Source organism: Dendrobates tinctorius, unplaced genomic scaffold (assembly GCF_039654945.1).
Source record: "Dendrobates tinctorius isolate UK_male_01 unplaced genomic scaffold, ASM3965494v1 ptg000022l, whole genome shotgun sequence".
Lineage (NCBI taxonomy): Eukaryota > Metazoa > Chordata > Amphibia > Anura > Dendrobatidae > Dendrobates > Dendrobates tinctorius.
In genome coordinates, this window is record NW_027361690.1 from 97,786,948 (window position 1) to 97,799,470 (window position 12,523).

At 45.2% G+C, this 12,523-nt stretch overlaps 1 protein-coding gene across 2 annotated transcripts in view; it reads left to right on the forward strand.

Annotated features, from left to right (window-relative positions):
* FAH (fumarylacetoacetate hydrolase) overlaps window positions 1–12,523 on the forward strand; it is a 103,741-nt gene that overhangs the window by 18,651 nt on the left and 72,567 nt on the right. For both annotated transcript variants that reach the window (XM_073569018.1, XM_073569019.1), the window contains exons 4-6: window positions 4,135–4,184; window positions 6,367–6,457; window positions 9,992–10,089. In XM_073569018.1, the coding sequence (XP_073425119.1) occupies window positions 4,135–4,184; window positions 6,367–6,457; window positions 9,992–10,089 (239 nt within the window). The remainder of the gene's footprint in view (window positions 1–4,134; window positions 4,185–6,366; window positions 6,458–9,991; window positions 10,090–12,523) is intronic.

A 12,523-nucleotide genomic window follows, 5' to 3' on the forward strand; every position in this document is an offset into this window, starting at 1 on the left:
TTCTCCCATTATATTTTATCATTGGAAAGTGAATTTTTAAATAAACCTTGAGATTATTATGCTCCGGGACAATCTCTCCTATCTTTATATTATTCTCAGCCTGCACAATCTCCTCATTCTGCAGATATCCCAATACTGAGCCACTGCTGACATGTGTCCCTATTACTGCACCTACTGTGTAGCATGGTACCAGTGCCCCTCTTAGCGCCTCCACATAATAATGCCGACCACTCTGCCACTTACATAGTAAACCGCCCCCTATGTGCCCTTCTGATGGTAAAAGTTTCATTTACAAAATATTACTGTTCTGAGTTTATTGGAGAAAAATAATGCCTCCTGTGTGCCCCTGGATGGTTACAATACCCCGAGTGCCCCTAGAAAGTAATAATCCCTCCTACTTAACATTTTAATATTGTCCCCTGTTAGATCAGAGTATGATCCAATTTTCCTGGATGAGAGAATCGTGGCACACTGTGAGAAGATGGAGAACAAAATGTGTCCATCTTTTCCATTCAGAGAGTTTGTGGGAATTGAACTGCACTCAGATGACATCTGAGTTCAATCCAATTTTTTTTCTACACACCCATAGACTTGAATTGCCGAGTGGCATCTGTTTTCAAGCCGATCACAAATTCTCTCCTTGACAAAATGAGCATTGTATGAGCATTGCTCCACTGAATTGGTCCAAGTGCTATCTGATTAAAAAAAAAAAAAAAAAAAATCAGATCACGCTTGTCGGCAATCTACAAGTCTGACCATAGATTCTCAATTGGACAAAGGTCTGGACTTTAACTAGGCCACTCCAAAACATTTACATGTTTCCCCTTAAACCATTCAAGTGTTGCTTGAGTGGTATGCTTTGGGTCATTGTCTTGTTGGAAGGTGATCCTCAATCCCAGTCTCATATCACTGACAGACTGAAACAGATTTTTCTCAATAATATCCCTTTATTTCGCACCATTCATTTTCCCCTTGACTCAGACCATTTTGCCTGTCCTTGCTGCCAAAAACATCCCCACAGCATGATACTGCCACCACCATGCCTCCCTGGGCGAATGGTGTACTAAGGGTGATGAGCTGTATTGGCTTTGCACCATACATAGCGTTTACCTTGGTGGCAAAAAAGTTCAACTTTGGTGACATCTGACTACAACACCTTCCTCCATACATTTAGGGAGTCTCCCACACATCTTTGGCAAACTCAAAATGAGTCTTGCCATTTTCATGTGCAAGTAAAGTCTTTTTTTTTTTTTTTTTTTTCCTACCCTCTCTTCCATAATGGCCACCTCTATGGAGTGTACAGCTTACTGTGCTTGTGTGGACAGATTCTCCAGTCTCTTCTTGGGAACCCTGCAACTCCTTCAGGGTTTCCTTTTGGCCTCTGTGCTGCCTCTGATTAATGCCCTCCTGGGCTGAGTGTTTTGGTGTGCGACCATCTCTTGATAGGTTTGTTGTGGTACCATGTTCTTTCCATTTGATCATAATGGATTTAATGGTGCTCCATTGGATCATCAGAGATTAGGATTTTTAATTTTTTTTTTGTAAACCAATCCTGACTTCTACTTCTCAACAACTTTGTCCCTGGCTTGTTTGGAGATCTCCTTGGTCTTCATAGTGGTGTTTGGTTAGTGATGGCGCTTACTTAGTGGTATTACAGCCTCTGTGGACTTTCAGAAAAGGTAAAGTGTATATACTGACAGACCATGTGACACTTAGATTGCACACGGGGGGACTTCCTTTCACCAAGCATGTGACATATATGAAGGTAATCATTTGTGTGGCGCCCCTGAGGGTCCAGTCGCCACAGAGGTACTGCACCTCAGCCAGAGGTGTGGTACTCCGCTCTCAGGTAAGGAGGGGACACTACCCAGTACCCACACACTAGCACCCAACACTAGACCTCTCCAGGCCCGGGAGGGACTAGGTAGAAGGTGTGGGTGGAGAAGGGGAGGAGCTTAAGGGAGTGACAGTGAGTGCAGTTAGTGCTGGGGACTGGAGCAGTGAGGAGCTTGTCCCTAGACTAGAGAAGAGTGAGAAGAGAAAGAAGGGATCCTAGGGGCACGGGAAGTGAAGAATCCACCCGTGGTGCCCGAATCCACACCGGCTGTAGTCAGGTGGAGGGACCAGGTCGCAGTAGGGGACCGCCCCCAGACTAGTGGAGAAACTGAGGACTTAGCTAGCAAACCAGAGGTTGTAGTATCTGTATGTGCGACAGCCAAATCCACACATTTTCGCTGAAAAGGCAGCCGTATAGGATCAAGAGGACCAAGAGAACTTCGCCCGACAGAATCCGGGGCTGCTGGCTCGGGACACTGTGTGTGAGGCGCAGGGCAGGTGAGATGGCCAGGAAAGGAACATCAGAAGGGGGTCTTGATACAGTGTACCCCAAATTACCTGAGAGCTGGCTGGACCACCGACCCGGGGGACACAGCACTCTGGCTGAGGATTGTAACTGGAAAAACTGTGAGTAAAAGTGTGAAGACTGCACTCCACTGTTTCCTCCGACTTATTTACAGCGTCACCTGCCTTGCACTACAACTAACACCATAACTGCCCTGGGGCCTAGCTTTACCCTTGGAGAGCTGTACCAACTGCTCCAGTGGATCTGAACTGCAGCATCGGCCATATCATCTATTGCTGAACACCACGGGTGGCGTCATGACTTAATCCCTATAAACTTTCCCATCTTTGTTCCCCAAAATCATCTTTATTTTCATCGCACGCCCAGGGCCACAGACTGGGTCATTGTTGCCGTGACATCCCCTGAAGAACTGACCGGCCCAGTACCGAGTAGCCCCGGCCCTATGGGGTGTTGCATTTGCACCAGAAATATTTAGGGGCTTCAAAGCAAAAGGGGTGAATACGTGTGTAGATGCTAATTTTTAGTTATTTGAACCTATATATTTATTTATTTTTTTTTTTTTTTCACTAAACCAACTTAGACTATTAAGTGCTGATGCATCACACACAAATCAGATTACAAAACACAGGTTGTAATGTAACAAAATGGGTAAGAAACCAAGGGGGGTTAATACTTTTGCAAGCCACTTTATGTTCATGAATGTAGGAAAACTGTTTAATGAAAAATATGTAAAAAAAAAAAAAAAATATTTGCAAAATTATTCAATTACATAAAGCAAATTGGTCACCAGTTTTTTGCTACTTTATCTGAGAGCAGCATAATGTAGGGACAGACACCCTGATTTTAGCGATTTGTCACTTGCTGGGGTGCTTGCTTGTGTGTTTGGTTTTTATAAAATCACAGTTTTGTCAGCATGACATTTCAGCCAGAGGATTAATAAACCTGATGCCATGTACTTCTCCGTACTCATGAGTTTTGTATAATCCCATTACCAATTTGGTAGCTTTCTGCCTCTGCACAGTGCACACAAAGCTGCCAATCAGTGGTGTGGGTGGGGTAATACAGAGGTCAACATCCAATTAACTGCTATATCTGCAACAAATAAGATAGATATTTTATTAAAATGACAGCAAACAGCCCAGTAAGGCTAGTTTCACATTAGCGCTTTTGAGCGCAGCGACGGCCTGCGCACGGCCGCCGCTAAGCCCTGCCGCGCCTCCGCCGGTAGCTCCGCCTACCGGCGCATGACGCTGCATGCGTCCTGCGTCCCCTATCTTTATCACTGGGGACGCAGGCCGTGCGCAGTATGCGTTTGGCGGCGCATGCGCCTTTTTGACGGTGCGCCGAGTGCAACCAAACTGCAGCAGGTTGCGTTTGGCGCAGGTCGGCGCACCGTCAAAAGGACTCATGCGCCGCCAAACGCATACTGCGCACGGCCTGCGCCCCCAGTGATAATGATAGGGGACGCATGCAGCATCATGCGCCGGTAGGCGGAGCTACCGGAGGAGGCACGGCAGGGGGCAGGGCTTAGCGGCGGCCGTGCGCAGGCCGTCACTGCGCTCAAAAGCGCTAATGTGAAACTAGCCTAAGTGATACATTACTGGAATCGGGGTCTATACCCCTACAACATGCTGGTCTCAGATGGGTTAACAAAAAAAAACCCCTGATGACAAATTAACATTTCCCTTTAGGTTTCCATGCTTTACATTATTTTTCACTGTGTTTTTGTTGGATAACATTCATCAAACTAATCTCTGTGCACTTTATTGCAGAGCATTTGTTCCGCAGTCATTGGCAAAGCTTCATCTGCCAGCAAATATTGGTATGTATCTTCTAAGTTATATAAAACTTTGCGGTTGCTCTACTTTCTGATTGACATGTCCACTGGTGTAACTTGAAGCTAATTGCCCCAATAAAAAAATATCCTACAGACCCCCCCAACTATCATAGTTGTTTAATAGCATTGGTCTTCTTGTATGGGATAGAGAGAGCTTTTTGGACCCCTAAGTACCATGGCCCACTGCTACTACAACCCCTGCACGCATTATAGTTGCTCCTCTGAACATGAACCTTGCGATCTATGTCAGATTCATTGTGATCGAGATCTTATTAGGATCACCATCCACTTCCTTGTACATACGTATAGTGTAGCTTGGCTATTTGAGATGCAGGTCGTAATTATTTAGAAGGTCTACAATGCTCAGGGAACACACAGCCGCTAGCACATGTGCATTTGTATCTCTCCAGCATCTAGAACTCTCCAGACCTGATTTTATCAGATTTGTGCTTTTTTTTTTTTTTTTTTTTTTTTTTGGTGTTTTCTGACTCTTTCTAATTTGCGCCTTTTTTAAAAAAAACAAAAAAAAAACGAGATTTCATATGTGCTCTCTGGTTTGTTTTTTTTTCATGGTCATCATTGAGAGCAGGATTTTGGGTTTCAGCTTTTAAAAAGTCGCAAAATTTTGGCCCAAATGTACTCAAGTTCCGCCCTCTTTGTGCGCAAACTTTGTGACATTTTTATGCAGAACAAGCAACTTTTCCCACTAAAAAGTCAAATAAAAGGTTAAAACCAAAAATAAGGAGCATTTTTTATTTTTAGGAGAAAAAAAATCCTAAACCACATGCGCCGTGTTGAAGAATTTGGCACAAAGAATATAAACGAATACAACATGTCAAAAATTAGAGTGACTTAAAAAAAAAAAAAAAAAAAAAATGCAAATGACAAATCGGGCCCTTTATCTAAGGTGACATCTCTTAGGGTTTCCAGGTCTCCTTTCACTCTCCGGGTCCTCACATGGTGATAAGTCGTCTACACCTGCCAGGTACGGACTGGGGCTGAAATTCACTGATAACTAAAAAACAAAAAGTTAAACCGCACGCTGTAAGCGTCAAAGTCTTTAAGACAGATTTGTAGAGGCGCTCGTCCATCCTGGAGCAAGTTCCATAGCAATAGATAAAAAAGACAGCGCCTCAGACAATGGTGAAAAAAAAGCCTTACATTTTATTCTGCCTCCTGTGGCGATGTTTCGGTCCGAAGACCAGCTTGAAAAAGGTCTTTGGACCGAAACGTCGCCACAGGAGGCAGAATAAAATGTAAGGCTTTTTTTTCACCATTGTCTGAGGCGCTGTCTTTTTTTTTTTATCTATTGCTATGGGGCTGAAATTCAGTCCTGGCATTTGAATTCACACAGGCCCATGTTGTCCCCATCCCCAAGAACCAGATGGGATATATTACTAATATTACCCTGGATGGAGGAAAGCAAGATTTTCTACAAGACCAATATTCCCATGGCCTGCTGGGGTAAGTAACGGAGTCAGCGACTTTGTGCTCCATCACCACTCTTAACAGCATGGTTCTCTGGAGAACACTGATTCTGTTAACAATGTAGCAGACAAGGCGGCCCATGACCAGACAGGCCCTTCTGGCATATGCCAGAATTGTCAGATGGCCAGTCCGGCCCTGACACCTGCTCAGGCTTCACTCTACGCTTGGTGGTCCACTAGTCCCAGATCTCTGTGGAGCCTGACAACAGGTCTCCCTGCGAACACACACTTAGGAGAAGAGCCAAGCTTTAAAGTATGGGCACACCCCAGGCCCACCTATAGATGCTGCAGTGCAGTGTCCACTGCCATGTCAAGCACAGAGCATGGAGGTGACAGGCCACCCGACCAACATCTCCTCGTCCTGACAGATCACTTTGAGGAGAACCATCATCAAGTAGCACAGGAATGGCGACTCTGTGGAGACAAGTTCTTGCAGAGCCACATGTATGGGGGCCAAGCCCCGCACATGTCTACAGACAGCATAAAATATTCTTATTTCTGCCATTATTCCTTTTACTTAGTGACCATATTTATCAGGAATATCACTTGGTTAAATAATTCAGCTTACAGTTTCAGGGAACTGATTTGTTTGCAGTTTATTACTTCTTCACCATCCTATCTCAAAGAGACAGAAATGACTGAAGTGCAGCGGTAACACAGGATTGATGTTTGCCTTACAGGGGATTACACTGACTTCTATTCCTCTAGGGATCATGCTACAAATGTGGGGATTATGTTCAGAGGGAAGGAAAATGCTCTGATGCCAAACTGGTGAGTAGACGTTAACCCTGTGTGTATAGTCCATTGTTTTATTATAGGCTGAGAACCAATGTGTGGTCAAAGGCTCCGAGCCATTACCATGCAGATATATGCTGGAATGGAAGTGACAACGCATAAATCAGAATCAATTAGACTTCATAACCTTCAAGGGTATATTCATCAGCCATAAGGCTATATGACTGGTGCAGCTCTTTAGGGTGAGGTTTTTTTTTTTTGTAATCTTATATTTTTTCCCTCACTACGACCCCCAATTCCAAATAAATTGGGGCTTCGTGTAAAATGTAAAGAAGGCAATGATTTGGAATTCTCTAATACCCATATTTTATTCGCAATAGAGCATAGATTAGACTTTAAGCATTTGACATTTTTCTATTTCATTTGAAAAATTAACTCCTTCACAAATTGATAGCAGCAACACATCTCCAAAAAGTTGGGCCGGGGCCATGTCTACCATTGTGTAGCATCTCCTCTTCTTATTACAGCAGTCTGTAAACATCTGGGAAGTGAGGACACCAATTGCTGGAGTGTTGCGAGAGAAATGTCTCATTCTTGTCTGATATAGAATTCTATCTGCTCAACACTCCAGGGGCTGGATTTTTTATGTCGTAATTAACTAAATGTTTTCTATTGGTGAAAGGTCTGGACTGCAGGAAAAAATGAACAGATTTCCCTGAAATAGACATTGTGTGAATGGGAACATGTGTTGTTCTAAGGCTAGGTTCACATTTGCGGATGGCCGAGCTGTGGAGGAATGTGGACTTCCTCCGTGGAGGTCCGCCCACTGCCGCACCACCTCCGGTCAGCTCCACCTATGTCAGCTCCACCATGCGGCCTGCGTACCTATCTTTAACATTGGGTACGTAGGTCATGTGGATGTATGCGGATGCCTCTGCATGCGTCGTTTTGACGATGCGGCGACCGCATCAAATTGCAACGTGTTGCGTTCGACGTGGGTCGCTGCATCGTCAAAACGTCGCATGCGTACACATCCGCATGGCCTACATACCCAATGTTAAAAATCGATACAAGGCCGCATGCGTATGTAGGTGGAGCTGACCGGAGCAGGTGCGGCAGTGGGCGGAGCTTGACGGAGGAAGTCCGCGGCCATCTGCAAACGTGAACCAAGCCTAACACCTCTATATAGTGCTCAGTTTTGTAACTGTCTTTATAAATGTGTAAGCTGCCCATGCCATAGAAACTAATGCAGCCCTATAACATAAGAGATGCAGACTTCTGAACCTGTGCGCTAATACAAGCTGGATGGTCCTTCTCATCTTGAGTCCACAGGATATGGTATCCGTGAGTTCCATAAAGAATTTCACAATTTGATTCATCTGACCACGGAACAGCATGCCATTTTCTGTCAATTTTGAATGAACTCTGGCTCAGAGAAGGTGGCAGCATGTCTGCATCGTGTTGGTATATACAGTGACATGTAAAAGTTTGTGCACCCCTAGTAAAAATTACTGTTATTGTAAACAGTTAAGCAAGTTGAAGATGAAATTATCTCTAAAAGGACTAAAGTTAGATGACACATTTCCTTTGTATTTTAGGCAAAACAATATGTATATATTTTGATCTGTTACATTTTAAAAATTACACAAAGGAAGATGGGCCAATCCAAAAGTTTGGGCACCAGGCATGATTAGTACCTAGTAACACCCCCTTTTGAAACTATCAAAGCTTGTAAATGCTTTTTGTAGCCAGCCAAGAGTCTTTCAATTCTTGTTTGAGGGATGTTCATCCATTCTTCCTTGGAAAAGTCTTCCAGTTCTGTGAGATTCCTGGGTCGTCTTGCATGATCTGCTATTTTGAGGTCTAGCCACAGATTTTAAATGATATTCAGATCAGGGGACTCTGAGGGCCATTATAAAACCTGGTTGACCGGTTGGTGGAAGTTGGTGAAGAGTACAAGTTGCAAAATGAAACCCTGCACCTGGCTGTAAACTTCCCATATTCCTATCCTATTATACATTAACAAACAAACGCGTGAACAAAAAATAGAACCTCCATCACATGACAGATTCTTGTCCCCCCACACTCACTCTTATAACCCACAGGCTCAGAAGAAAAGGTTTTCAATAGGCCTATTAACCTTCACAACCTCCTTTCTGTCAACCAATCATAACTCTAAATCATCCAATCAGTTCATATGTCTCTACACCTTTCCACCTTCCAAAATGGAACTGACTTCCATACCAAAACCTCCTATTCTGCTACACGTCAAGGAACTTTTACCCATTTAGCCATCATTGGAGCCTTTAGTGCCCTCCCTTTGCTAAATATATTTATAACATAAGCTGTAAAGAGCAGCTTGGTAATAAAACTCCCTCCTATTATTGCAGTTTCATTACATAGTGCAACATAAAATAGCCACCAACCTATTCTGAGACAAAACTAATCTAAAGACTAATCTAATTTATCTTCTGTCTTATAAAAAAAAAATCACATTCCAGTATTGTCTGAACTACGCACTCCCAAACCAAATGAGCAAAATTTGCTCTTGACCTATGACATCTTGGGCAAGAATTCCCCCCCCTTAATTTTCACTTTAACTAAAGTTATATAGCCTGTGTCCAAAATAAACCTGAATTATTCTATGACTTGCTTCTGGAAAAAACATTCCCAATATTTTTTAAGGAAGCACTCCTCCTTCTCCCATCAAAGATTTTATCATCTTAATGTATTGCAGCCATCATATTATATGGCATTGTGTACTTACCATTGCTCACTTCACCGTTCTACCCAGCTAATTCTTCCCTTTGATGGTCACGGAGGAGACTAAAATAATCATGATCCTCACATTGAGTCACAGTAAGCAATTCTCATATCTATGCTGCTGTCAGTACCTCTTGTATTTAGGCTCTGGAAGACACAAACACAGTGGATCCCTCTGCTGCCAAGTGCATAGAATGATTACCGAGATCACCATGCCCCAATTTCACTAAAATGCTTTTTTTTTGTGATTCTATTAAAAAAATTGGCGAGAAGCCCAAATAAACCCTAACTACAAAGCCTAAAAATTAACTTTTTATTTGTATAGTTAAAATTTAGAAAGGGTAGAAAAACAAACTGTCCCTAATCTGCCTAAATACATTAACTTATTATATATACCGTAGCTTACTGTTATCTTTTTTTCAAATTCTGTAACACCTCGGGGTGCTGGCCTCTATCTGGCAGAATAGGACATAAATTTAGCACACTGGTTCCGCCAACATGATTCACAGCGTCTGTGATGTCATCAGGGGTTGTGACATAGGCTAGAATTATACAAATAGTTAATTTTTGGGCTTTCTAGTGAGGGTTTATTTGGGGTTCTCTCCAATTTAATAATTTCTGTATCCCTCCAAAGCCTGTATGTCCTCAAATTTTGTAATTCTATTTCCAATGTTTTCTACAAAACTGTCTTCTCTTTTCTAGCAGAAAAAATACTAAATTGAAAGGCTATTTCTCCTCATCTGACTGGTGGTTATCAGATTGGCATGCAGCTTTCCACCAATATTGCTCTTTATTCTGTTTCCATAGGTTGCACCTTCCAGTTGGGTATCATGGACGAGCATCTTCTGTTGTTGTTTCCGGTTCTCCTATTAAAAGACCAAAAGGACAAACAAGACCCAGTGATGGTAGGTCAATCATGGTGTATTGCTGTGGCTAAAACTGTACTTGAAAGGCAACTAAGTCCTCACTGCCATGGGGCAGGATCGGAGGAAGGCTGCTGTGATCACTGCTTTTTTTTTCTTCTTCTCTTCTTTTTTTTCATTCCTCACTTGCCAGTGACAAAGCAATCTGTCGGCTAAATATTATTATCCCAGAAAGGGTATACATTAGTATTTTTATAGAGCCCCTCCTAATTATGAGCAGGAGTAAATTAAAAAAACAACAACTTTTTTTCTAAAGCTAAGCTGAGATAGAAAGTTTAGTGTGAATGCCTGGTTTATGAGGTGTCCTCTCTGTACTGTAGGATCCTCATCTATAGGGAAAAAGAGAGCCCCACTCTGCCTCTGTAAGACATTTCCTGTCCTATATTATACAGCCCACCCATTGATTTGCATAAGCGCTGTGTAATGCCTTATTTATTCGGACTCCCATGACAGCACCACGAGAGAGGGGATCCGCCCTATAGGAACAGGAAACCTACAGATACAAAAAGGGCTGCACCTCTCCCACGCATCAGTTGGTTTCCTGTTCCTGAGGGGACGGGATCCTACAGAAGAACCGGATCCCAGGCCGGCCAGCCGATACCGGTAGCGAGGGGGTCTCCTACCTCGGCCTGGTGCGGATCTCCTGGAGGACGCCACGGTGGCCCAGGATGGGTGTCACGGCGGTGGCGTGTGCAGCAGGGAGCGGCGTCCGGAGGATGTCCGTCTCCGGAATTAGGCCCCCGCCGGTAAGTAGATTCCCCCCGGGGGTTCCCGGCTCCGGCGGCGCAGGTACGGCGCTGTGCAGGGGCCTGCGACCGGGTGGCGCTGCTTCCGGGGCTCCCGGGCGTCCCGCGTGACTTCCGGTGTTTCCCGGGGTAGCGGTGACGTCAGGGGGCGGACGGAGGATGCGCTTTCGGGTCAGCGCGCCACTGCGCATGCGCAAGGATTCCAAAATGGCGGCGCCCATCGGAAACACCGATGGCGCCAGCTGGGGTAGGGAGCCCCGTTAAGGGGGGGGAGGGGCGCGGCATGGATACTGCTGACCGGAGGAGGGGTATTTAGGCGGGACCCTGGCAGGGTACCTTGCCTTGGCCACATTACTACATGCAGCAGTGTACAGCAGCAGCAGTGGTAATGGAGAGTGATCAAGAGCAGCAGCAGCGGCAGAAGCAAGGGCGACAGCAGCGGCAAACATCACTGCCGCCCCTGGATGACCTTCGGCAGGTCAAACAGAAAAAGAAAGTGTCCCGTGACAGTAATACGGGACTAAGTGACCAGTCCACTCGTAAGAGCTCCTCCAGGCAGACAGGAGCATCGACCAAAAGAAATCCCCCTCGTTCTCCGGTACTTGATTGTGGCACTGGTAAGTGATCTTCGTGAAAGCTCACTCAGTGACGGGACCCCCCTTCTGTGTTTTTTTTCTAGGGGAAAAAAGCTACAAGTAAAAATAAACATAGGGAATGCGCACTCTGTGCATGCCCATTACCGGACGCGTGCCTCAAAAGATTGTGCCCCCCCTGTATTCAGCAGACGGTGGCAGAAGAGTCGCCCGCAGTAGCGGCGAGTTTAAGGGACATTGTCAGGGCAGAAATGATGGAAACCCTAAAGTCCTTGTCCCAGCCGCAAAGTCTAAAGGGCGAGGTCCCGGCGGAGTCTGATTCCTCGGTAGAGTGGAGAAAAAGCAGAGACTCCCAGGCTTCATCTCCCTCGTCCTCCTCAGGAGAAGAGGACTCGGGGCGATTTTGTCTGCCTCTTGACCGGGTAGACAGGCTGGTCAAAGCAGTCAGAGGGACAATGGAGGTAGAGGAGCCTAAGCCCCATTTGTCCATGCAGGATGTCATGTTCTGTGGGCTGGAACAGAGGAAGCGGAGAGTCTTTCCGTTAAATCAAAAGATACAGGATCTGATCCACAGAGAGTGGAAAAAACCGGACAAAAGAGGGTCGCTACCACCAGCCCTCAAACGAAGATACCCCTTCGACGATCCGGCAGTAAGTTCTTGGGACAGAGCCCCCAAATTAGACGCAGCCATTGCAAAGGCATCAAAAAAATCCTCGCTCCCCTTTGAGGACATGGGATCCCTTAAAGATCCCCTAGACAGGAAGGCTGATACTTTCCTGAAAAACACCTGGGAGATGGCGGCCGGGTCCTTAAGACCAGCAGTGGCTTCAACGTGCACGGCCAGGTCCATGATGGTCTGGTTGGACCAGTTGGAGTCACAACTAAAACAGGGTACATCAAGACAGACAATTCTTGGGGCCCTACCGACCATCCAGGAGGGAGCAGCCTTCCTAGCAGATGCCTCAGCGGATGCAGTGAGAATGGCCGCCAGAGCAGCAGGTCTCTCTAATGCAGCTCGCAGAGCCCTGTGGCTAAAGTGCTGGCAGGGAGACATCCAGTCCAGAGCAAAGCTCTGTG